This window comes from Puma concolor, chromosome B3 (assembly GCF_028749965.1).
Source record: "Puma concolor isolate L17-30 chromosome B3, mPumCon1.1.hap2, whole genome shotgun sequence".
NCBI classification, from domain to species: Eukaryota; Metazoa; Chordata; class Mammalia; order Carnivora; family Felidae; genus Puma; species Puma concolor.
The window spans coordinates 96,555,537-96,582,369 of NC_141672.1; the positions used below are offsets into that span (position 1 = coordinate 96,555,537).

The 26,833-nt window shown below is 40.9% G+C and overlaps 1 protein-coding gene across 4 annotated transcripts in view; it reads right to left on the reverse strand.

Annotated features, from left to right (window-relative positions):
• Positions 1–1,071: 1,071 nt before the first annotated feature.
• LYSMD2 (LysM domain containing 2) overlaps positions 1,072–26,833 on the reverse strand; it is a 35,477-nt gene continuing 9,715 nt past the window's right edge. Inside the window, exons 1-3 of one of the 4 annotated variants that reach the window (XM_086710691.1) lie at positions 16,280–16,981; positions 3,013–3,344; positions 1,072–1,688 (exon numbers count right to left, since the gene is read on the reverse strand). In XM_086710691.1, coding sequence (XP_086566817.1) covers positions 1,646–1,688; positions 3,013–3,344; positions 16,280–16,552 — 648 coding nt within the window. In that variant the 5' untranslated portion in view covers positions 16,553–16,981 and the 3' untranslated portion in view covers positions 1,072–1,645. Of the gene's footprint in view, positions 1,689–3,012; positions 3,345–4,673; positions 6,099–16,085; positions 16,219–16,279; positions 16,982–26,833 lie in introns of those variants that run through there. The other 3 variants (XM_025919215.2, XM_086710692.1, XM_086710693.1) reach the window with 3 other exon arrangements.

Here is a 26,833-nt window from a genome sequence, read left to right on the forward strand (position 1 = left end):
GACGCTCAACCGACTGAGCCACCCAGGCACCCCAATTTTTTTTTCTTGTTTTCTCCTCTTCCAACTAACTCCTCATAAGTAGTAGCAAAACATGATCAAGAGATCACCCTGGGGCACCTCAGTGGCCCTGAGTGAGTCATTTGAGCATCTGACTCTTGATTTTGCCTCAGGTCATGGTTCACACCCTGTGTTGGGCTCTGTGCAGACAGTGGACGGTGCAGAACCTGCTTGGGATAATCTCTCTCCCTCTCTCTTTGCCCCTCCCCCACACTCACACCCTCTCCCTCTCTCCCTCAAAATAAATAAACTTTAAAAGAAAAACATCACCCTATATCAAAAACAATAATAGCATGAGAAAAAAAAAAAAAGCAGAACACAAGGGATTATGTATGTTATGAACAAATTCCAGCCAAGGGCAGACAACTGCTGTTCCCATGCATGCACCTATACGTCACCCTCAAGGGCTGGACCTGTGCGGTTCTGCTTCTACCAGCTCTGCTGCATTGACACCTAAGGACACCTGTTTCCTGCTTAACGGAAGACCTGGAGGAGCAAGAAAGGGAAGAGAAAATGAGGGGAAAGTCCTGTTTGCTCCACAGAAAGCAGATTCCTTTGGGGAAGTGGGGGACGGATAAATATGGGAAATTTTTGTGGAAGCTTAAGATTTAACCTGATACTTGAATAAAAATTGAGACCAAAAAAACCCTTTAATTGTAAGTAATGTATTGCTTAAGGCTTACTGCTATAACCTGTACATATGATACAAATGAGGTAAATAAAAGCTTAATCCTCAACTCAAATGAGCACAGTGACTAAAAAACACTCTCCAAAGTGACTTCATGAAATCTAAACTAGAATTCACCAGTGTCTCAGAGCATGGTATTTTTTATTTCTCCTTCTGATCATATTTTGTGTTTAAACTATACCTCAAACAAATCAGTTCAAATATTATGAAAATGCAAAGGCTACTAATACCCATAATTGATTTGCTTTTAGATTACTGAAACTTTTTAAAAATTCCAATTATAATAACAAAAGCAATTAAAATGGAGAAGCTGTCACCATTTCAAAAATAATTTAAAAATCAATTTTATTTCTATTTGTTGAAAAAAATTACAGACTCAAATATGAAAACATAGTGTATTTTCTCATTCAGGCTTTTGTAGTTTATTTTTACAAAATAGCAGACAAAATTTGGTTCTTTATATTAATACAGAATATTGTAATACATATTGAAATATATATATATATAGCACTTAATTTATAAACACATAGCAAAATCAGCATCACTTAAACAGCAACCATATATTTCACATCATTAGGATTTTTCAGAAGATAAACACTGTTTTCAGCTTGAATATGTATATAGTCTTTGATGCTTTATGTTAACTAGTATTTACAAAAACTAGTCTAAAAACTACCATCACCTACAAAAGTGATGATCTTTAGGATACGATTTTGCTCTCATGCCATAAAAGACTTAAAATCATAGAAAGCCAGAGGAAATAATCACGTCAGTGCAACTGCAGTAGGTGAAACTATTTGGTTGTGATTTAAGGATGTATATGCTTTTGAATCTTTAGTTGTTGGTTTCTTCATGATCCAACCACCTTTTAATCCAGGTTAGATTATCGTCCCTGATCATCTAACTGTGATAGAGGGAAGCTGCATAAGGACTTTCTTCATCTCTGAAAAAAAGTGAAAATTCAGCATAAATCAGTGTTTTAAAATGATATTCAGATAACTAATATATATACTGTACTTATTATACAACTTAATATCCACTTGCCAAAGAAGTGCAGGAGTACATCAATATATAATATTTTGCATGTCTTGGATGAAATGTAAATACTCATTAGGGTAAATACTCATTAGATGCGTTTTATTGGCATCTCAGTTACTGGAATAAAGAATGGTACTTGCTTTATATTTATATTTTCTATTACATTTAAACAAAATGTACTAAATTATAAAATTATTATATTCATATTTGTTTATAGTTTTTATATGCCACCTTTTTCTCCTAAGGGCTTGATGTGCCTACAACAAATACATATAATAAGATGAATTAGAAATAAAATATCAGGATTAAGGAAAGGAGAAGGATACAAATATATTAGCCATATGAAATACTGTACTAGTTGAACTGAAAATCAGTTTTAGTTGCAAGCTTCCTGGTAGCCAGGGCAAAAAAAAGCAAACACAATAGCTTGTGCCATGTTTGGAATCATAAAGGAAGAAGAAAACCAATTCTATAGGAGAGAGAAAGATTTTCCCTAACAAAGAACAAAGAAAAAAGCTCACGTGAAAGACACCTAGTAACAAATAATGGACAAGGTCTTTGACAAATTTATTGGGATCAGTATTTCGCAAGTATTCCCTAGGGCATTGCTTTCTTTGAAGGGGTAAACTAGATGTTTCTGCTTGGCTGCCATCCAGGACTGCTAGCTGGACAGTTATGCTACTAAAGCAAAGAAACAAACTTTAAAAAAAAAAAAAAATATATATATATATATATATATATATATATATATATATTTTATTTATTTTTTTAGAGAGAAGGAGTTCAAGTAGGGGAGAGGGGTGGAGGAGGGGGGGAGACACAGAGACAGAGACAGAGACAGACCGACAGATTGATTCTTAAGCAGGCTCCACAATCAGGGTGGAGCCTGATGCGGGGCTCAATCTCACGACCCTAGGATCCTGACCTGAGCCAAAATCAAGAGTCAGACACTTAATCAACTGAGCCAACCCACCACCCCCAAACTTTTTATAACAAGTAACAGAGCTAAAAACAAGCACATTGCAATAGATAAAGCCCTATGCAGAATGCAATAGCTCTTTTTAGACCTCATATATTAAAAATGACTTTCTAGAATTAAAATACAGTTTTTAAAGCAAAAGAGAAAAAAGGAAACAGAAGCAGAGAGAAAACAAAACAAAACTCAGCAAAGCAAGGACATCGTAAGAGTAATTTATTCAGCTTCTGACATTTTACCAGCATATTTTTACCTGCTCTCTTCTTTTAGTTTCTTGGCTGCCTGTGTTGACAACTTAATCTGCAAGTCTAGTCTCTGCAGGAAATCTCTAGCTGACACTTCTTCAGGTTGTACAGGCTGAACATCAGATTCTTGAGGACTGGAAGGAGAGAGGTCTTCTCCAGCTGCTGCTGGCTCTTCTTCATGAGAAAAACCGCTATCAACAGTTTCATTTTCTGGAGAATCTATTGAGTTAAGTCCATTAAACAACAAAGGCTTCTCTGATATAACTGGGATGTTCAAAGTTTTCTTCAGAAATATACAATCATTCGTAAACAGTTTATTTGCCCTTTTAATCTGCTCCATCTAAAATATGAAAAAGGAAACAGAGTTTTATATAAATAAATCCATTAGTAGGGTTTATTATACAAGCACCTAAAAATATCTGGGCTCGTTGTGCAATGCTTTCTCTGGATTTGAGATTCTTTTTTTTTTAACGTTTATTTTTGAGAGAGAGCATGCGCGTGCAAGTGGGGGAGGGGCAGAGAGAGAGAGAGGGATAGAGGATCTGAAGCCAACAGTGAGATCATGACCTGAGCTCAAGTCAGACACCCAACCAACTGAGCCACCCAGGTGCCCCTGGATTTGAGACTGTTAATTTGGGTTTAGTTACTACCCCAGGTACCCCTAGTTACTTCAAGAGATGTCAGGAAATTGTTTCTCAACTTTAAAAAAGGAAAGCCTAATTTCCCCCCCCACTATTATATTCGCCCTACAAGGCAGCTTTTACCAAGCAGCCTTCAATCCCTGAAATTAAAAAATGTAGAATTTTTAGCACTTATTTTCTAACTTCCAGTCTTGTTTTAACATTTCTATTATTTGATTTAAAAAAAAAAACAAACTAGTACTGTTCTTTTACTTACAGGGTGCTTCCTATGTCTCTGGAATTGTGTTTGGTAAATATAATGGATACAGGAGCTGGTACAGGGATAAATACAATGAGAATTTGCAAGAATGGTGCAGACTGGGGTTGCAGTTGTTAAGAAAGGCCTCAAGGAGAAGGTGGAGTTCTGATTTTGATTCTTCTGACTTTAGATGGGCCTTGAAGAATGGGCAGAAGCAGTAGAGGTAAGGAAAGGAGGTGGGCAGCACTTTACATACAGTATCTCGTATTTCCTACCCCGGAGAAGGTATTTAAAGATTCACTTTACAAATAAACAAAACTCATAGAGATTATGTATCATGGAACCATCGTAAACTGGCAGATGAAGAAGCTGGCATTTAATACAGTTTCTAGAACCTCAAACTCTTTCACACCTGCGGAAGCTTCGTGCAGACCACAGAGTTGGGAGCTGGGGGCGAAAGGGAGAACAGAATTTACACGGGTTGGGTAGTAATCGAGATACTATCATCTCCTTTTTGCAAAAGAAGAAAAGGACACTCCAGAGAGATAAGTGGGGTGCTTCAGTCCACAATGCTGTGAGCGCAGGCAGGGCTGCACGTCTGTGGGCTCCCAGCGAGCGGGAGAAATGCATGCACTTGGCGTTCACCACACGGCATTAACAGCGTCCGGGGATGCCAGGCTCCTCCGCGCCCCACGCCATCGAATTTTCACCTCAGCTCCTTCTTGGGAGGCACAGAACGGAGACAGTTTGGTAAGATAACGAAGCACACAGGCTTAGGAATCTGACAGACCTGGTTTCAAATCCCAGCTCCTCCAACACCAAAGGTCTCAACACAAGCTTAGCTTGTTACTTCTTTCATTCAGCCTGTTTCCTGGTGTGTAAAATAGGTACCCTCTAGCCTTCACAGGGTTGTTGGGAAGATTAAATGAGAGATTGTATACATGCTTGTTTAGAGGAGACAGATAGGTAGGTAAGTAGATAAACAGACAGACAGGATATATAAGAGAGAAAGAAAATATTTAGCAGATGATACTACTCTCTTTTCCAATGAAGAAATTGAGATGACTGATTTGACCAAGTGCCTACAGTTCTTTAAATGTATGAGCTAGAATTTCTGTCTGACTCTGAAGTCAAGATAAAAGTGCGTGACTAATGGGACCAAATTACGGGATCTTTTAATGCCAAATTGATTGTGAGTGAAAAAATTAGATTTCTGTATCAAAGAGCCTGAAAAAACAACAGTCGACTAGTAAATGGACCCTCTATCTCCTGATTTCTTACTATAAGCTGAATCTACACAAATAGTACAGTGAAACCTTTTTTTTCTTTTAAAGGTACTACATTAAAGCATCTTTTGTGTAGAGTGGGTTGGTCTTTTGTGTTCTAGTTTCTTGGTAAAGGAGAGAAGGTGAGGGTGGGAAAGAGAGGCATGAATAGGCAGGGGCATTTAGGAGACAAAATTAAAGTCTAAAAATCCTAAGTATCTCTGGTCTAGTTTAGGCTTCAATGTGAGTGATTTAAAATAATTCGAATATCTTATCCATAACAGGTTCAGGTATATTGACTCTGCCTTTAATATCCCCTTGGGTTTTTTTCCTATTTATCAGCTAGCATCCACCTCCTCCATCCTAGTATGTGGCCTTCCATTGGCACAGAACTGCCCCCTTCCCCACTCCAGGGTGAGCATATGACTCATTCTTGCCCTTTGCAGTGTCACAGTGTCCTCGCTTTCATGATAGGTCACAGTCCCATCTTGGAATGATTCAGAGATGCAAGGACACTTTTGCTGGGTCTGGGAGGGGAAAGGTCCTCCATTTTCTCTACCAGAAAGAGCAGCAATCTGTCCACTTCATGGAACCCGACAACAAGGCCACCTTGGAGGAAAGCAATCAGACCTCTGAATCAAAGCCTAAAGCCAGAATACCCTAGGGCCTTTGCGTTCTTGAGCTAATAAATGCCATTGTTTGTTTGTTGTTGTTTTGCCTAAGCCAATTTGAGTTAGGTTTTCTGTCTCTTGTAAATGAAAGAGCCTTCACTGATACAGTGCTCTTTGAAATGCTTATTGGCAGGGGTCTACCATTTTCTGAGAATAATGAAGGAGGACAGAAATTGACAGGGAACACCAGATCTCATTGCTGAGGCAGAACTGAGAACATCAAGCATAAACTGTGAGTTCCTTAAGGACAAGCACTTTTATTTCTATAGCTTCCCTGAGGCTAACAAAGATCCTGTACACACTAAACGCTTAGGGTGGAAGGATAGATAGATAGATAGATAGATAGATAGATAGATAGATAGATAAATTAAAACAGGTTAGAGGAACAGGCATAAAAGATTAACCCCAGGAGGTAACCAGAAAGGGACAGTAAGTCATCTGTTGTGTTACTCTCCCTTTAAATACACCCTCACCATCCAATCCATCCCCAACTCTTCTTGAGCCTGTTCCGAACTCCAAGAGGCTGACCTCTTAAGAACTGCATTACCTAAGCCATGTCGTTGGCATTCCAGTGGGAGTTCCAATGGAAGGCACCAGCAGAAAGACAGCACCATGAATGACTCCAGTAGCTGCATTCCTCTATGGCAGAGTTCCTGCCAGGTAACCCCTCCCTCATCCCAGGCTCCAGCTCTCCCCGTGTGGGATATACCACTTCTTCCCCTGGCCCTTCAAGCCTAGGGGTCATATCTTCCTGCTGTTGCTAGTCTCAGGTTGCTTCACCATCCCTTCTTGGTTCCCTCAACCCTGCTCCCATTCTATAAATGTCCCTTGACTAGGGGTGCCTGGGTGGCTCAGTCGGTTAAGTGTCTGACCGGCTCAGGTCATGATCTCACAGTCTGTGAGTTCGAGCCCCGCATCGGGCTCTGTGCTGACAGCTCAGAGCCTGGAGCCTGCTTCAGATTCTGTGTCTCCCTCTCTCTCTGACCCTCCCCCATTCACTCTCTGTCTCTCTGTGTCTCAAAAATAAATAAACATTAAAAAAATTTTTAAAAAATAATAAAAATAAATGTCCCTTGACTAAATTCTCTTTGGCCACACCCCCTGAGCCCACTGTTTCTTGCCAGAACCCTGACCCATACATCTATCATTCAAAGCAAGACAGGCCATCACAGCCAGGCAAAGGGCCAGTAACAGGAATACAAGACAAGGTGACTGAATCAACAGCTGGGTACAGTTAAGGAGCACAGGGAGTAAAGGGCAGAGTTGTCTAGATTCTTGTGCATCATCCCACTGATTCACCCACAGAATTGCCTCTTGAATTAGTCTATAAGCTTCTGGAAGTTGGAGACTGTGCTATCTCCATCTCAGCATCATCAGCAAGCATTTCAGGTATACATTCACTCTGTGGTCTAGACTCTGAGATGATACACAGGATGCCAGCATCAAGGACACCAGAGATATCCAGACACAGTTAGCATCAAGGTGGGGAACAATCTAAGAACCGGCAGATTTGAGTCTGAAGGTGAAAACAGGTCAATGACTTTAATACAGGTAGTAGTTGGAAACATGGGCTCCGTGGCCATACTTTCTGGGTTCAAACCCTGGCTTTGCCACTTTCTAATCATTAACGGTTCTGTTTTCTTTTCTGTAAAGTAGGGATAATAATAGTACCTCCCATGCAATATGATCATTATGAGGATTACACGAATCAACTCAGGTATTTAGAACAATGCATAGCCCCCAGGAAGCCCTCAAAAATAATAATAGTTGCTATCATATTATTAAATGTGGTTAAAAAGGAGAAAGTAACAGGCAAGGGCAGATCCTAACATGTATTCAGCAGATGAGAAGGAAGGAGGTAGGAATTTCTCACAATAAAAAATATTTCTCCTACAAAGTAAGAATATATAAAAAAATTTCATACAGACATGCCTGGATAATTAACATTATATGTTGTCAGTGCCCTGAGGTGTGTAAGCTTTATGTTTTTTTGCCCGAAGGTGATAAATTTGATCTTAACTTGTTCTCCTCTACAAGTAGTGGCTTGAACCAACTGCACAGGGTGCAAACTCTGTACCTGTAGTAAAGTTAAGGAATTAACCAGCCATGCAAAAAGCTAGGAGTCGGGGGGGGGGGGGGGAGCATTCTGGGGAGAAAAAGCAGCTGCAATGCCCCAGCACAGTAAAAATGTAGTGTGGCTGAAGTGTAGGGAGTAATGAGCAAAACTCCAGGCTACATAGGACCTTGCATTCCAAGGGATAAAATTTAGGTGTTACTTTAAATGTGATGAGAAGCCACTGGAGAGTGAAGAAAGGGACTGACACAATCTGATTACAGTTAAAGGGCACTCAGGCAGCTTTGTGGAAAATGGACTGGCAATAAAGAGGCATCAGTGGAAACAGGAAGCCTAGTCACGGAGGAAGCCACAACAGCACAGACAAGAGACTAGGGATAATCCCAAACAGTGAAATGATGTTTTAGGAATGTTTTATACTTTTATCTGACTATAGATGGGTCTAATGTTCTGGGAATGTCACCTCACATAAAGCTAAGAAAAGTCATGATCCAACCCAAGGAAGAGCTGGAAAACTCTAGAGTTTTCCCAACCTGGCTCTGTTCAACATTTCTTAACACCCAATTTTTACTTTATTTATTTATTTTTCCAAGCACAGAGCAGCTCAGATGCTATCAGGTGAAAAGTTTGGAATTCCTCTGAACTTTTGTCTCCTAGGTTTAGAACTAGAAACCTTGTGTTGAAAGATCTTGTCAAAAGTTTAAGACTTTCAATATAAGGAAGAAGTCGCTATAAGAGTTTTCCATGAATGAATGGGCTCCCTGGAGAAATAAAGAGGAGCTTCTATTAAATCTCATCCAGGGCACACACACTTGTCAGGAATGTTACAGAAATAAACACTGAAGCTCTGGAATATTCTAATCCTGGTAGTCCATGATTACCAGAGATAAATGATTATGTTAATGGTAAACGGTCCAGTGTATTCAAATTCTAGTATGTTTAACTGCAACTGTAATAAAAACCCATCAAGGTTTGCTGTTAAAAACATATATAGAATAATGATAGCTGCCTCAAATTTTGGATATCACAAGGATTTGAATTGTCATAACCTTTGAAAATTGCAGTTTTCTGGCACTATCACAATGCAGATCTGGGTTGTGTTAGGAACACATAAAGCAAAGGACAGTAAATTAGGACTCTTAGAAGATATTATGATCCCTTTTCTCTACCCTCCCCAATATACAATATTTCCTCCACTCTACTGCTAGACTTATCCTTTTTTTTTTTTTATGTTTATTTATTTTTGAGACAATGCGAGAGACAGAGTGCAAGCAGCGGAGGGGTAGACAGAAGGAGACACAGAATCTGAAGTGGGCTCCAGGCTCTGAGCTGTCAGCCCAGAGCCCGATGTGGGCCTCGAACTCACAAACCGTGAGATCATGACCTGAGCCAAAGTCGGAAGCTTACCCGACTGTGCCACTCAGGCACCCCTAGAGTTATCCTTCTAAAACAAGACTGGATCATACCAGGCCTTGGGTGGATGGTGGATAAGGAATTACCTTTGGGGAAGCCATGCTGCCTTCAATATAGAACCCAACTCCTTTGGCTTTAAAAGGAAAAAAAAATTATTCAATTTATTTAAAAAAATTTTTAATGTTTATTTGCTTTTGAGAGCGAAAGACAGAGAGTGAGCATGAGAGGGGGAGGGACAGAGAGTGAGGGAGACACAGAACCTGAAGCAGACTCCAGGCTCCACACTGTCAGCACAGACCCCGATGTGGGGCTTGAACTCATGAACTGTGAGCACCGAAGTTGACGCTCAACCGACTGAGCCACCCAGATGCCGCTCAATTTATTTAAACTGAAAAAAAAAAGTTCACCTATTTCTCCCAACCCTCTGTTCTCCACATTTCTTAAAACCCAATTAATGCTGAGAATAAAAAGTGTGACCTGTTCAGAGTGACAAAGAACTACCCTGTGTTTTTTGTGGGCAGATGAGTCAGGGATAGGGATAGCAATCAAACACTTTCATTTCAAAATTCTCTCCCATGCTCAGGATGGAACAGCATGACTCAATGAAATTGGTCACTAAGAAACAGATTACAGAAGAATTAAGTACGAGGTAACAAGGTGGCCACAAGATGACAACCATGGTGACATTAGGTAGAACAAGTGCCATCGATAATTTAAAAACTTCTTTAAAATGATTGCCCTGGGGCACCTGGGTAGCTCAGTCGGTTAAGCATAGGCCTTTAGCTCAGGTCATTATCCCACAGTTCATGAATTTGAGCTCCACATGGGGCTCAGTGCTGACAGTTCAGAGCCTGGAGCCTGCTTTAGATTCTATGTCTCCCTCTCCCTCAGCCCCCCTCCCGCTCATGTTCTCTCTCTCAAAAAAAATAAAAATAAAAATAAAAATAAATAAATAATAATAATAATAATAATAAATAAAATAAAATGATTCCCCTGTAGGGGTGCCTAGGTGGCTCAGTCAGTTAAGCGCCTGACTTTGGCTCAGGTCATGATCTCGTTGTTCATTTCTGTTTCTTCCTCTCCACTCCTTAAAAAAGACAAACCCTTCCAAAAACATTTCAGGACACATTCAGAACTAACATTTTTATGGCACTCTGTGGCTTAGAATATATGCATACATACATACAACTTTCATTTGATTATTATTATTTTACAGAAAAGACTTAATTAAAGGACTCTCTCCAGATCATTTTCTAGTAAGTGCTAGATTCACCCATCAGCCCACTGTCTCACACTCTTAAGTTCTAGGTGCTGGGGGCAATCAGACTCCTCCAGTGCCATGTGCTAATTAGGGGGAATAGGATTTACTTCCTTTCCACGCTATTTCAGAAGAACATAGGAGGCACCATTTATATGAAATCCCCAGAAAAGGCCAATCTATAGATTAGAAAATATATTCGTGGTTGCCTGGGGCTAGAGAAGGAAACAGGAAGTAACGGGGATCTTTTCAGGGTGATGGCACGGTTCTAAAATTGGATTGTGGCGATAGTTGCACAACTCTGTAAATTCACTGAAAGTCCTTGAATACACTTAAAATGGGTTTATTTTGTGGTATGTAAATTATACCTCAATAAAGCTGTTTTTTAAAAAAGAATACATGAGAATCTATTAAACCTCAAACACTTCTGGTAGGGGAAGTGTTAAGAAGTGACTGGAGTTTAGCAGTTCACTGGAAGAAAGTGAGAAGACCCTGGGAATAAAACTGGACAGGAAGTGATTGAGGGCACTGAAGACAATGTGGCCTCTGGAGAGGGGAGCAGACAGGCGAGCTGCCAGGGGGAAAGCAAAGAGACAAAGAAAAAGTTTATGCAAATAATAAGTCCCCTCCCTGTCTCCTGCCCACTTTTAGTCTGTATACTGTTTTCTAGATGTTTTTCCAGGGTTTCCAAACAAAAAGCTCACAGTGGCTGGCTAGCATCAGTGAGTTTCCTCTAGATGCTTGCATCCGAGAGGAGCTAACAAGGCCACAAATGCCATAGCTAAATCTAGAACACGGGGTGAGGGAAAGGGCCTTAATGTCTCAGTAGAGATAAGCACAGCCAGGGAAATTCCAGCCCAAGCAAATTCACCTCTGAGATCTGAACTGCCCTTAATAGTTTCTCAACCCAGCCCAAGTAGTTTCAGTCTCCCAGACCACTTCCTCAAATGCATTAGTAGAGATGCTCAAATATAACCCTATGTTTAATTTGATGTAAAAACCCCCTGCCGGTGGAAGGGGAGAAAACCAGCACCATCCCAGTAGCAGCAACCTTTCCGTAGGCTGGATAGCGAGCCTCAAACCACACTTTGTAAAATAAGTCACTCAACCCCTACCCTGGCCTCCACCTTTCAGGGTCTGCTCTAGGGCCTACTGATTTCACAGTGGTCAGGCCTGTGGGTCAGGTCCATACATATATGGAGGACCTGCCATGTGCCGGCCTCAGGCTAACACAGAATGTCCAGAGATGAGTTGGACAAGCAACCTGGCTTCTCAAGTAGCTATAGACTAGTGGAAAGCAGTAGTGGAAAAAGTCACCATGAATAAAAAGAGGAGTGCATGTACCATCTTGTAGCCCCAGCATGAGGCAAAAGGACTCAAACAAGCAAGGCTCAAAAAAACAGGTTAAAAAAGGGGCGCCTGGGTGGCTTGGTTGGTTAAGCGTCCAACTTCAGCTCAGGTCATGATCTCACGGTCCGTGAGTTCGAGCCCCGTGTCGGGCTCTGTGCTGACAGCTCAGAGCCTGGAGCCTGTTTCAGATTCTGTGTCTCCCTCTCTCTGCCCCTCCCCTGTTCATTCTCTGTCTCTCTCTGTCTCAAAAATAAATAAATGTTAAAAAAAAAAAAATTAAAAAAAAAAACAGGTTAAAAAAAAAAAAGTTGGGGGCTCCTGGGTGGCTCAGTTGGTAAGGCAACTCTTGATTTCAGCTCAGGTCATGATCTCACTGTTTGTTTGTGGGATCCAGCCCTGCATCAGACTCTGTGCTGATGGCATGGGGCCTGCTTGGGATTCTGTCTCCCTCTCTCTCTGCCCTCTCCCCTGCTCTCTCTCCCTCTCAAATAAACATTAAAAAAACAGCTAAAAAATAATAAATGCCATTATTAATAATAATGACTTTAAAAGGAATGGTGGGAAGGGTCCTTAAGATATTTTCTAAGGCCATGGCAGAAGAACTGGGGTCCCTCAGGCTTCAGACGTGGCCAGATTCTTGAACATCCACATTCTTCTTTCCTATAGAGAAGCCTCCTGCATCCCTGGGCCCATCTGTAGGGCAGAGATACTCAAATAAAACAGTAAACAAGTAAGCAGAAAATATACGGCATATCAACAAATCATCTAGAACCCAACTACTTCCCACCACCTCCTTCTCTGCTGCTCTGGTCCAAGCTGCCATCCTCTCACCTGCATTTATTACAAAGCCTTCAACTGATCTGGTTTCCATGCCTTGGCACTCTCCCACTACAGCCTGTTCTCAAAGCAGCATCCAGAGTGATCCTTCTAGTGCCTAAGTCAGATCATGTCATTCTTCTACTTGAACTTCTCCAATGCTTCCCAACTCACTCAGAGAAAGAGCCAAAGTTCTTACAGTGGCCTTCAAGGTCCAAATACATGCCACTGCATTGTAAGCACCAGGTACACTACTCCTGGAACTTGCCAATTATACTTCCATCTCAGGGCCTTTGCACCACTGGCTGTTGCTGCTGCCTGGAATGTTCTTCACAGATATCTGCACCCCCCCCCCCCCCCCACATACAACTTGCCTCTTTCTCAGTGAGTTCTTTGTGGCTATCCCATTTTAAATAATTATAGCCACCCCCACTAGCCTTCATTATCTCCTTTCCCTGCTTAATTTCCTTCATATTGTTTATCAATACCTGGCATAAAACATATTTCGTTTGCTTACTTACTGTCTCTACTGACTAAGATATAAGCTCCATGAGGGTATGGATTTCTATTTATTCGCTAATGTATCACCAAAAAGATAGAAGCTGGAAAAAAAGACAAAAAGGAAAAGGAGATGAACAATAAATACTGTTGGGAAAACAAGGCAGGGAAGGGGAAAGCAGGTGTGAAGGAAGGCTGTAATTTGACAGAAAGCAGTCAGGAAGGCTTCAGGGAGGAGACATGTAAGCAGTGAGGGAGCAAGTCGCACTGCCAAGGTCAGCTGCATAATTTGCAGGGCCCAGTGAAAAGTGAAAACATGGGGCCCTTGTTCACAGAGTACTAAAAACTTCAAGATGGCAATAGTAAAGCATTACACCAAATGCGAGGCTCTTCTAAGCATGGGGCTCCGTGTGACTACCCAGGTCATACACCCATGAAGCAAACCTTCCATGCAGTGATCAGGGACAGAGTGTTCCACACAGGTGAAACAGCAAGTGCAAAGACCCCAGGAAGGACAGTGCTTTGGGAACAGGCCAAGATGCCATGCTTGTAAAACATTAAGATTGCTGTGCTCCTTCTCTGCATATTCTGATCCAGTAGGCTCAAGGTCAGTTAGGATTCTTTATTTTTAGTTTGCCCCAGGGCATTCCCTTACCCAGGCAAGTTTGAGGAACATATTTATTCCCATATCTTGGGATGTACCCTGCTGCCAGCCATCAAGCATCACTTAAGAAAACCAGTTTCTGTTTTGTTCCCCTGAAAACCAAGGGTTGACAAACAGATCTCCATCTTCACCCCTTGTCAGAGTCACTGTTCTGGTAACACGCTGGTACCTAAAATACTACTGGCTGTTACCAGTCTCTCCCTCTGAGGGACTGAAGTCCTGCCTGGTTCCCAGCTGGGTGGCTGGAGAGCTGTCATCAGCAGACAGGCTTCCCTGAGAGTTCCTGCTCCTCTCAGTAACACAGCAGAACCATGCCTGGCTATTGCCAGACAGGGGATATTAAAGTCGAATGTTTGCCTGGACTGACTCTTAATTTCCAGGTGACTGCCCTGGGTCTCTAAATCTCCAACACATCATCACCTATTCCTTTAAACAATCATTTAAATTATTTATAACCTTGGTAGTCAATATTTGAAACTTAACTCATTCAACTTCTTTCTGTTCAGTCACAGAAAGAAAAAAAACCTTTTTGCCTTTTTAGCTTCCACCTAAAATCTCAACTTACAACGAGTAAATCCAACTAATATCTGTACATGTGAATTAAAGCAATAACATCACTTCACTGTTACAGTAAGAATTATCACTTTCACTGGTTCTACACAACCAGTGGAAGAGTCTCTAAAAATTTCATCAACTATACTTCAGGGCCCAAAGGAAATGATACACATGTAATAAACCAGTGGTCCTCAATGAAGAGTTTCTTGCTGGGGAATATTTGGCAATGTCTGGATGGAGGCTGGGGGTCTTACTGGCACAGAGAGCCAGAGCTCAGAGATGCTGTTCAACATCCTACAATGCACGGCACAACCTACACAAACAAAGAATTATAGGGTCCATAATATCAATAGTGAAGTTGAGAGAGACTCTTTGAGGGTATAGATTACAGTTCCCAACTCATTATACTTAACATCTTAAAACCAAGTCTTCGTGAAAGTAGTGAAGAATCTGGTTTATACTTTACCCGAAAGGGGTGATAAGGTTATGAGTAACAGGATCTATATTAAGCAAAAGCATAGATTAGAAAGCATTTGACGAAAAGTAGAGAACTGCAGTCAACTGTTTCAGAGCTGTTAAGTAACGCAAGTGCAGCTGTGTACTAATTCAAATTGCTCTCAGTGAATAAACATACTTAATATCCTTACCTTTCATCCATCTTCCCATCTGTAAACAGGTTAATTATACCTACCTCCAAGGCTCTTTAGGGAAATCAAACTGAATAAGAACAAGATGGAACAGGACAAATGTAATATCTGGCACACAGCAGGCATTCAGCAGAAGGTAGTTGCTGATACTCCCCAACTCTGCTCTTCTCTGGCTCTGACCCAAACCAGGCTTTATTGATATACATAAGAATTGTAGTTCTATGTTAACATTTGCAAACTCCCAGGAGGACGGAAAGGGCCTACCATAGCATAATAATATCAGTATATGCCTGCACAGGAAGATTCCTGGTCTCAAAATGATCTGCTAGGTAAACATATAGTTCCAACTTGAATGTGCAAAATAAATTACTCAGTCTCTGTCATTCTGTGAAGGGCCAGGAAGAGTTTCTCTTTAAGAGAAAGATACAGAGAAGATCGCCTTTCTTCCCATTGCTGTCTTAGGTGTTTCAGGAAAGAACATTGAAAACTGATACAGAACTCAGATGTAAAAAGGCCATCACATAGCTCAGAGTTAATTATAAGTAATTTTAATGAGACAATATGTTCCCTCAGGTTTCCATGTTATTCCCAGAAGTGTAATGCAATACGCCCAGGACACACACACTTATAAATTTATAATAAACACAGCTCTTCAGCTCACCTAGACCCCAGTTCTGGGCTGCTGCTTAGCGACAGGTGTCACATTCACAGTTGCCAGTGAGCCCAGGGGTGTAATTTCACTTCTAAATAAAGCAGCATAATCGATAGAACCAGAACCATCCGGCGGAGACAATCGTACCATCCCTGACTCATCACAGCGCTTGTTTACAGAGAAAACAAAATTCTCTGCCCCGAGTCAACACCTCAGTTCAGCTTTGAGTACTGTGATCTGGCCTGAAAATCGGGTGAACTTAGCTCCCAGGTCCTCTTTGGCCTTCCTCACTGATCTGGGCGGTGTCTGGGCAGGACACCGGGAACTCGATGCACCTACCTGGGGAGGGAGCCTCGGAGGCCTGCCCTTCTGGGTACAGAACCACCTTTGGAGACCACTACAGCGGTTCTCGGCGCGCGCTGGGAGAGAGCCTGGGAACAGATGGCTGCCTGCCCGACCCCCAGTACTCCGCGTCCCGCCACGAGCCCCCGCCCGTACCACCAGCCCCAGCCGCCGCGGCGCGCCCTGCTCACCGTGACTCCGTATTTGAGCGCGATGCCCTGTAGCGTGTCGCCGGCGCGGACCCGGTGCTCCACATGGCGCTCGATGACGCCGGCGCCCAGCGGCGCCCGCACGCTGGCAGTGCTGCCGTACGAGCGGGTCTTGGTGCGGGCCAGGCTCAGCGACAGCTCGGCCTCCTCGGATTCCGAGCCCGAGCGCGAGCGCGCGGGCGGCGAGGGAGCCGAGGGCCGGGGGGCTCGGGGGCCGCCTTCCCGCAGGGACAGCGCGGGCGAGGAATCCGCCATGGGTCCTGCGGAGGCCGCCAGGTCGCGAAGCTCGCCAAGGGGGCGGCGCCTTCGCCGCCGCCGCCTCTTCCTCGGCCTCACAGGGGCTGCGGCAGGCCGTTCCGCGGGGGCGGCGGGCTGGAGGCCGCGGCGGGGAGCTGCGGTCCGGGCATGGCGGGCGCCCCCTCCTGCGCGTCCCACCTTCCCCGGGCGCACCTGCAAGCGGAAGAGCGAGACGAGCTCCCGCAGCTGCCCGGCAGACCGCCGCGGCTCCACCCTGCTTGCCGGTGCCGGGCAGGCCCTGCGGTGCCGGGAAGCGAGGCGCACTGAAGCCCGCGGCCGCGGGGACCGAGAGGGGCCCACCCTCAGGAGTCCTCGGCCCCGGGGGGGACCCTGCGCCGAGCCCACAGAGCCTAGCGAGAGCGCTGTCCCGACCACTACAAAACACCAAAGCTTTGCTCTGCTTCCTGTATTGATTCCCCAGCACGCCAGCTTTCTCAGACCTCCAAGCTGAAGGGTACTTCCCTCCCCTCACCCGACCACCCTGATGACCTCAAAGTCCACGTCACAGAAAACATTAAGGCCACTGAACACACACAGATTCTCCAGGCCCATCTCAACATTTTGGGGGGGGGGGGGGTCGAGGCCTTTTGGCATCATACCAGAAAGGACAGGCCTTTCAACTTTGAACCAGGTGGGTGACTTCAAACTAACCCTCCGGTTGTTTGGGTTTCACTCTTCCCTGCGCACCTGTGCCAATTTTAGTACTGAGCTGCCAGGCACAAGTGATTAGTTACAGTCAATTCTCCTGGCTCACTAGCTGCATCCATTCTCGTGGCTCACTATTTAAAATACACTATCTGCACCCATCTTTTTTCTTCTCAGTTCCCTCTTTAATAGGCTGCAATAATAGCTGCCCAAAGTATTATCATTAAATTCACCAATGACCTCTTGTCTGTATTCTTCATCTGAACACTCTTCAACATTCTGACTTCTAACAGTATTCTACATAGAGTGGGTATGCATTTAATCAGAGTCTGATGCCACGATTTCTGTTCTACTCTGGACAGCTCTACAAGAGGAGGTACCCTATACGCAGGTCAGGAGACAGGAAGTTTAATTCATTGGCTGAAGTTTCTGTATGCCGCTGAGCTGGTCAGAGGCAAAGGAACTAGAGCTTAGGAGACACCACAAAGGAGAGGAGAGGAGCAAGTGGCCCTAACATCACCCTCCCACTCAAAAATTCTTCATTGGCTCCCTGTGGACAATAGCATTAACATAACTCATACTGGCACCCAAAGTATTGTTTCCATTTTTATTATCCATGCTCTGGCCATATCCTATCTACAACTTATCCAATATACATCCTGCCAGAAAGAGCCACTTGAACTTGCCCCTCTTTCCTACCTTTCCATTTGCATATGCTATATGCCCCTGTAATGCCACTCTTCGAATACTGTCCATATTTTTCAAAAATTTAAAGCCCATCCCAAATGATACATCCTCCAAGAAATCTTTTCTGATTCTTCCCATGTGTCTCCCTCCCCTACCTGTCCAATTGTTATTGTTTCTCCATTGAAGCCCAAGGCAGTTTGTACCTCTTGTTTAACATTTAACTTGTATTTTGTGTCATATACTATCTCCTCTACACATGCTCCAGTGAGGTGTAACTACATCTCACTCATCTTTTTAGCACCAGAAGTACCTATCTTAGAGCCTTGAATAAAGCACAAGTAGTTAAACTGAGGTGTAATAAAAAGATCCTGGAAGGTAAAATGGATTCTTTAGCAAGATTGTGCCACACATGAATTTTTGAGTAGTGTCCAGTGTGCCCATCTCAGGAACTATAAGAGAGGTGGAATGGCAGAGTTTCAATATATAACGAGGTCAGGTAATACTTCAAGAAAAAGAAATAGTCCTCAAAGAATTTGTGGTCTAGTGTCTTCCACTAAGGAAAAGTTTATAAGCACTGGAAGTTTTTTTTTTTAATTGTTTTGATGTTTATTTATTTTTGAGGGAGAGAGAGAGACAGAGTACAAGTGGGGAAGGGGCAGAGAGAGAGGGAGACACAGAATCTGAGCTGTCAGCAGAGAGCCCGATGCGGAGCTCAAACTCAAGAACCATGAGATCATGACCTAAGCAGAAGTCAGATGCTTAACTGAAAGAGCCACCCAGGTGCCCCAAGCACTGGAAGTTTTTATTTGAAGATTAATGAACTGGATTATATGAAGTGTCATTTGGAAAAAGTTAATTGATTAATTGGGGAAATACTACAAGCTGTATTTCCCTTTTGGAGATTCACAATGCACATTAGAATACTGAAGGCTCTAGAAGGCCTCCAGTGGTAAAGTAAGCTATTGGATTTGGCTTGACACTGTATTTCCCAAGCTTGTTTGACCATGGAAACCCTCCTTCTCATAAATTTAGCAGTTTGGGAAAGGCTAAATTAAAGGGGTGAAATACAGGCCTAGATAAGGAACCAGAAAGATGACCTTGACAAGTCAGAGATTACTGAAAGATAGAACAGTAGGTACCAAAATAAGGGGCAGAAAATGAGTCAAGCAGGAAAAAAGACTAAGTGATGATCTCTTAATTACTTTACAAAATGACCAAGGCCTCTGTAAAAGTGCAAGTAAACAAAAAAAGTACCACCGAAAAACAGAGATTCAAAAGCCATCCCACTTCTCTCTCATAAAGGCAAATTTCTAAACTATCCCTAGTGATTTTCAATTTCACCAGCCCTAAGAAATCCTGGGTCATAAAACACCTCCAAATAAGTTATAAAATGCCCTGAAGTAAGTTGTATACAATCCTCAGAATTTTCTCCATGATTCCTTTTAGAGATCTTCACAAGAGTTTCCTGTAGATCTCAGGAATGAATCAGCTTGAATTCATACTTATTTGACATTTTATAATTAGGGTTCTTTGTGAGTTTTTTTTTCCATAGACATTGGGGCTGTTTGCAAATATTCAATCTTCCTGTAAGTTTTTTGATGATTTATCCATAATCCAAATGATAAAAGCTAATATCTACAATTTGTGGATTAGAGTGAATTTTATATATATTTATTTCTCCTTCATCAACCAGAATGTCAATATTGGTGTTATGTGTATCTACCTACAACACAGAGCAAACTTCACAATTAATGGTGAAGTATTAGAAGCATTTCCTTTGAGGTCAAGAATAAGAAAAGGAATGCTTCTAAGAGACTCTTAAAAACTGAGAACAAACTGAGGGTTGGTGGGGGATGGGAGGGAGGGGAGGGTGGGTGATGGGTATTGAGGAGGGCACCTTTTGGGATGAGCACTGGGTGTTGTATGGAAACCAATTTGACAATAAATTTCATATATTGAAAAATAAATAAAACTAAAAAACAAAAAGAAAAGAAAAGGAATGCTTCTATTACTGTTTCTATTTAATTTTGTTCTGGAATCCCTAGTCAGTGCAGTAAGAAAAAGGAGAAAGGGAAAGGAAGACTGAAAAGAAATAAACTGTTGTTTGTTGAAAATAGACAACACGGGGCGCCTGGGTGGCGCAGTCGGTTAAGCGTCCGACTTCGGCCAGGTCACGATCTCGCGGTCCCTGAGTTTGAGCCCCGCGTCGGGCTCTGGGCTGATGGCTCAGAGCCTGGAGCCTGTTTCCGATTCTGTGTCTCCCTCTCTCTCTGCCCCTCGCCCGTTCATGCTCTGTCTCTCTCTGTCCCAAAAATAAATAAACGTTGAAAAAAAAAAATTTAAAAAAAATAAAAAGAAAAAAGAAAATAGACAACACTAAAATGTTTACATGCAATACAAATAATGTCTACATCGGAACTATCCAAACTTCAAAGTTATAAAATAAAAGATCAATATGCAAATATCAATTGCATCAACCAATCAGAAAATATATTGTGGAAAAGATGACCTTAAATATTTAGGAATAAAGTTAAGAAAACGAGAGCCTGCTTTACATGGAAAAACTATAAAATTCTACTGATAGATACAAAAGAAGATGCAAATAAAAGCAGAGATTTACCATGTTTATGGATGGGAAGATGCAAAACAATGAAAATATCATTTCCTTCCCAAACTAAAAATAAACTCGTTGAAATTCCAACCAAGGGGCGCCTGGGTGGCTCAGTCGGTTGAGCGTCCGACTTCTGTTCAGGTCATGATCTCACGGTTTGTGAGTTTGAGCCCTGTGTCAGGCTCTGTGCTTGGAGCTTGGAGCTTGGAGCTTGGAGACTGCTTCGGATTCTGTGTCTGTCTGTCTCTGTCTCTCTCTCTCTCTCTCTCTCTCTCTCTCTGCCCCTACCCACTTGCACTCTGTCTCTGTCTCTCAAAAATGAATAAACGTTAAAAAAAATTAAAAAAAAAATTCCAACCAAAATCCCTATAGGATTCTTCAAAGGACATGACAGGCCTATCTTAAAATTCATATGGAAGATAAGAGCTAAGAAGAGAAGATGTTTCTGAAGAACTGAGGAAGAGGGACTTACCTTCACAGCCATCAAGACTTACGATGCAGCCATGAGAACTACACCATTGCGGTAGTGCTGCCAGAATAGACACATATAACAAAGGGAAAACAAAGAAAGCACAGAAACAGGCCCATCCATATCAGAGAAGTTAATCTATGACAATGAATGCTGTTGGCACAGTTAATCCTGTGGGAAAAAATCAAATTAATATCTTTCATACCATGTATCAAAATCAGTTACAGATTGAAGATCTAATTGGAATCTTCTTTAACAAACTTTAACACTTTTAGAACAATATCTTTATAACCTTGAGATAGCAAAAGATCTCTTAAGCAGGATACCAAAGTACAAACTACAAAGAATAAAAAAAGGCTGGTAAATTCTATATATCAACATTAAAATTTTCTCTGCCTTGAAAGGTACCTTAAAAGTTGAATAGATAGGTATAAAATGGAAAAATATATTTGAATACATATAACTGACAAAGTATTATTATCCAGAATATATTAAAATGACTATGAGTTATAAAAAGACAAACACTAAAAAAAATGATCAAAATTTTTCAGGAGATAAAACTCAAGTGGCCAACAAACCTAAGGAAATATAATGTTACCACTAAGAAGAGAAATTCAATTTAAAATTACAATTTCATAGGCATGAAATTAGCAAAAATTAAAGAACTGGACGGTTCTAAGTACTGGTGAAATTGTCAAACAAAAGGAAATCTCACATAGTGTTGGCAATATAAATTGGTGCAACTGCTTTAAAAAGCTACGTGATAATATCTAGTAAAGTCAAAGAAGCACCTATCTGGAGTTCTGGTTCTGGAAGGTCTCAACTAGTATGAAGTCCTCCTACTATAAGTATTTTCAAGTTGGATTAATTTTTCAAATAAAATTCATAACTAGGCTGGCAATTTAAAAAGGGACAGCTTTATATATCAAAACAAGAAGAATTTGAAAGCTAGAACAAGAAACAACTTGCCTAAACTAATATATGAAGACATAAAAAGTCTGAACAGTTGTTATAACCATTAAAGAAACTGGATCGGTACTAGAGTTAAAAATCTTGTTACCAAAAAAAAAAAAAAAATCAGCCTCCAGAAGATCTTGTTGGAAGATTCTATCAACCTTTCAAGGAAAACACCAGTCCAATCTTATATAAACTCTTTCAGAGAACAAAAGTAGCAGGAACAATGCCCAAATCAGTTCAGTGTATAACCACACACCCAATCTTATAACTATGACCCAAACCAGCTGAGAAAGGCATCCCACTCAGAAACATGGATCTAAGAATCTTAAGACATTGTGAAGCCAAATCAAGCAATGCTTACAAAAAATAATCCATCACGAACATGGACTTTATCCCAGAAATCCAAGGGTGCCTTAATATTAAAACATTAATAGATTAAATGACAGAATAGATGGAACCGAGAAATGAATCTAAGAAAGGATAAGACCTTTAAAAAGAAAAAAGTTTTAAGCTTATTAAAATATATTAAAGAAGACTTAAATGAAAAAAAAAACCCACTATGCTATGTTTATAGACAGGAAGACTCAAAATACAAATTGATCTGTATCTTCTGTGCAGCAGCAATTAATATCCCAATATAGGTTTGCAAGAAACATGACAAGCTAATTCTACAGGTGATATGGAAGATCAAAGACCCACAGACAGCCAAGATACTTCTGAAGAATAAGCAAAGGGAAACTGCCTTACCAGACATCAAGAATTATTATGGAGCAATATTTAGGACAGGATGTTATTCATGCTGGGAGACTAATGGATACCAATAGTGCATCCAGAAATAGAATTATAAATGTATGAGAACTTCATCTATGACACAGGTGGCAGTGTAGATCACTGGGAATGGCTATGAAATAGAAGACTTCAGGACAATTGGTCATCCCCATGCTAGATCTCCACTTCCTACCACATACAAAATTTAACTTATGATGGATTACAGACTTCAATATGAAAGATAAAACTTTTAAAACCTTCAGAAGAATATACAGAAAAATATCCAAATGATCTCAGGATAAGAAAATACTTCTTGGGGCACATGGGTGGCCCAGTGAGTTAAGCACCAACTTCCTCTCAGGTCATGATCTCACGGTTCATGAGTTGGAGCCCTGCTTTGGGCTCTGTGCTGACAGCTCAGAGTCTGGAGCCTGCTTCAGATTCTGTGTCTCCCTCTCTCTCTGTCCTTCCCCTGCTCACACTCTGTCTCTGCCTCTCAAACATGAATAAACATTAAAAAAAAAAACAGAAAATACTTATTTATCAAGACAAAAAAGCATTATTCATAAAAGATTGGTAAGCATGAGAACATTAAAATTAAGAACTTCTGCTAACAAAAAGATACCTTAAAGAAAAATTAAATTAGCAGCTAGAAGAAGATACAGATGTCCCAGGCAACAAAAACATTTGAATAAAATCTTTGAATTGTACTTTAGTATTCAAACCCTAGCTAACTCTTAATTTTTTTAATGTTTTTATTTATTTGGGGGAAGGAGGCAGAGAGAGAGAGCGGGGCAGAGGATCTGAAGCAGGTTTTGCTCTGACAGCAGTGAGCCTAATGTAGGATTCGACCTACCACCCAAGGTCATGACCTGATCTGAAGTTGGATGCTCAACCAACTGAGCCACCTTGGTGCTCCAAACTCTAGCTAAGTTTTATATGAAAATCAGGAACCAAATAGATTCTGAAAATCTAGGTATTCTTCATTATTTGAACTTAGGCTATCTGAATTTAAAAAGTGCATAAATACTGATAACAAAGAATGTTTTATTTGTAACATATACAACCAACCAAAGGTTAATATCTAGAATATTTGAAAAGCTAACTCCTACATAACAAACAAAAAAAAACAAATACCTCAATGGCACAACTAGAATTTTATAGAAGAAAAAAATCTTAGTAGTAAATAAACATATGAAAAATGCTCAACCTCATTAATAATCAGAAAAATTCACCTTAAGGCCACAAAGAGTAACTATTTTATGTTCATCAGATTGGCAAAAGTTTGGCAAGACCAGTTATTGGTGAAGGTAGGATTCTATGCAGTGCTGGGACAAGTACAATTGGTACAATCACCTTGAAAAGCACTCTACCATTATCTTGCAAAACTGTACATGTTCATTTCTACAAATCAGAAATTCCAAAACTAGAAACTGTATATGCCCTGTTGAAAACCTTGCACCTATACACCAGGAAACATGAGAATGTCCATTGTAGCAATGTTCAGAATAACAAAAAACAGGAAACAATTACACATCAAAAGTAGAATAGATAAGCAAATTGTGCTAAACTTATATAATTGCATGGTTGAACAGCTTTTTTGAGAAATAAGTCACATGCCATACAATTCATCCATTTAAAGTATATGAGTCAATGGTTTTTTGCATATTCATATAACATTAGCTTTTTTTTAGTTGTGGTAAAATATATAAAACATAAAATTACTTAAAAAAATGTTTTTGATGTTTATTTTTTGAGAGAGAGAGAAACAGAGCATGAGTGGGGTAGGGGCAGAGAGAGAGGGAGACACAGAATCTGAAGCAGGCTCCAGGCTCTGAGCTGTCATGACAGCACAGCGCATAACGTGGGGCTTGAACTCATGGACCAGAAGATCATGACCTGAGCCGAAGTCAGATGCTTAACCAACTAAGACACCCAGGTACCCCTAAAACTAACTACTTTAACCATTTAAAAAAAGATTTTAAGTAAGCTCTACACCCTGTGTGGGGTTGAACTCATGACCCTGAGATCAAGAGTCACATGCTGTACTGAGGCAGCCACATGTCCCCACTTTAACCATTTTTAAGTATACAATTTGGTAGCATTAATTACATTCACAGTGTAGTGTAACCATCACCACTGTCTATTCTAAAACCTTTCATCACTTCAAACAGAAACTGTAACAGCTAAGCAATAACTCCCCATTTTTGCCTTTCCCAGTCCCCAGTCACCTCTAATCTACTGTCTCTATGAATTTGCCTATTCTAGATATTTCATGTAAGTAGAAACTTAGAATATTTGTCCCTTTGTGTCTGGCTTATTTTATTTAGCATAACATCCTGAAGGCTCATCCATACTGTAATATGTATCTGAACTTCATTCAGATGAACCTAGAGGGTGTTATAAGTAAAATAAGTCAGACTAAGAAAGACAAATACCATATAATTTCCCTTATATGTGGAATCTAGGAAAGAAAGAAAGAAAGAAGAAAGAAAAAAGAGAAAGAAAAAGGAAGGAAGGAAGGAAGGAAGGAAGGAAGGAAGGAAGGAAGGAAGGAAGGAAGGAAGGAAGGAAGGAAAACTCATAAATACAGAGAACAAACTGGTGGTTACTAGAAAGGTGGGCATGGGGGATGGATAAAATAGGTAAAGGGGATTAGGAGGTACAAATTTGCAGCTCTAAAGTAAACAAGTCACAGAGATGAAAACCAAAGTATAGGAAATAAAGCTAATAATACTGTATTAGGCTGTATGGTGACAGATGGTAACTACACTTACGGTGAACACCGGGTAAAGAATTGTTGAATCACTATGTTGTACACCTGAAACTAATATAGCATTGTCAAATACATTTAAATAACAAAAATGTTTTTAAAAGAACTTCATTTCTTTTTATGGCTGAAAAATATTCCATTGTATGGATATATCACATTTTGTTTTTCCATTTATCTGTTGATGAACAATTGGGTTGTTTCCAACTTATGGCTGTTGTAAATAATGCTGCAATGAACACTGATATATAAGTATCTGTTCAAGTGCTTGCTTTCAGTTTCTCTGGGCAGATACTCTGGAGTGGAATTGCTGGGTCATATGGTAATTCTATGTTTAGGTTTTTGAGGAACCGCCTAACTGTTTTTTATAGCCCTTGTAGCATTTTACATTCCCACTGTTAACATGTGAGGGTTCCAACTTCCCCACATCTTTGCCAACAAATATTTTTTCCTCATTCTGTGGCTTGCCTTTTCATTCTTTTGACAGTGTCCTTCTGAGAGCAGAGGTTTTCAACTTTAATCAAGTACAACTTACCAATTTTGTCTTTCATGGATCTACTGTTGGTGTTGTCTAAAAAGTCCTTGCCAATTTCAAAGTCACCTAGATTTTTTCCTATGTTATCTTCTAGAAGTTTTGTAGTTTTGTGTTTTGTGTTTAGATCGCTCATCCATCTTGAGTTAATTTTTGTGAACAGCAAAAAGTCGGAACACTTTTGGGTGTTCATTTGGGTGTCTAATTGTTCCAGCACCATTTGATGAAAAGACTATCCTTTTTTTTTTAATTTCTTTTAATGTTTACTTATTTTTGAGAGAGAGACACAGTGTAAGCAGGGAAGAGGCAGAGAGACAGAGGGAGACACAGAATCTGAAGCTGGCTCCAGGCTTCAAGCTGTCAGCACAGAGCCCAATGTGGGGCTCAAACTCACAAGCCATGAGATCATGCCCTGAGCTGAAGTCAGACACTCAGCCAACTGGGCTACCCAGGCGCACCAAGGCTATCCTTTCTTCATTAAATTTCCTTTGCTTCTTTTTCAAAGATGAGATAACCGTATTTGTATGAGTCTATTTCTGGGGTCTCTGTTCTGTTCCGTTGATTTATTTGTGTTTCACCAATACCACATTATCTTGACTACAGTAGCTTTATAGTAATTCTTGAAGCTGAGTAGTGTAAGTTCTTTGACTTTGTTCTCCTTCAGTATTGTATTGGCTATTCTGGATCTTCTGTCTTTCCATATAAATTTTGGATTTTTTTTAAGTTTATTTATTTATTTTTAGGAGGGGAGGGGCAAAGAGAGTGGGAGAGACAGAATCCCAAGCAGGCTCTGTGCTCTG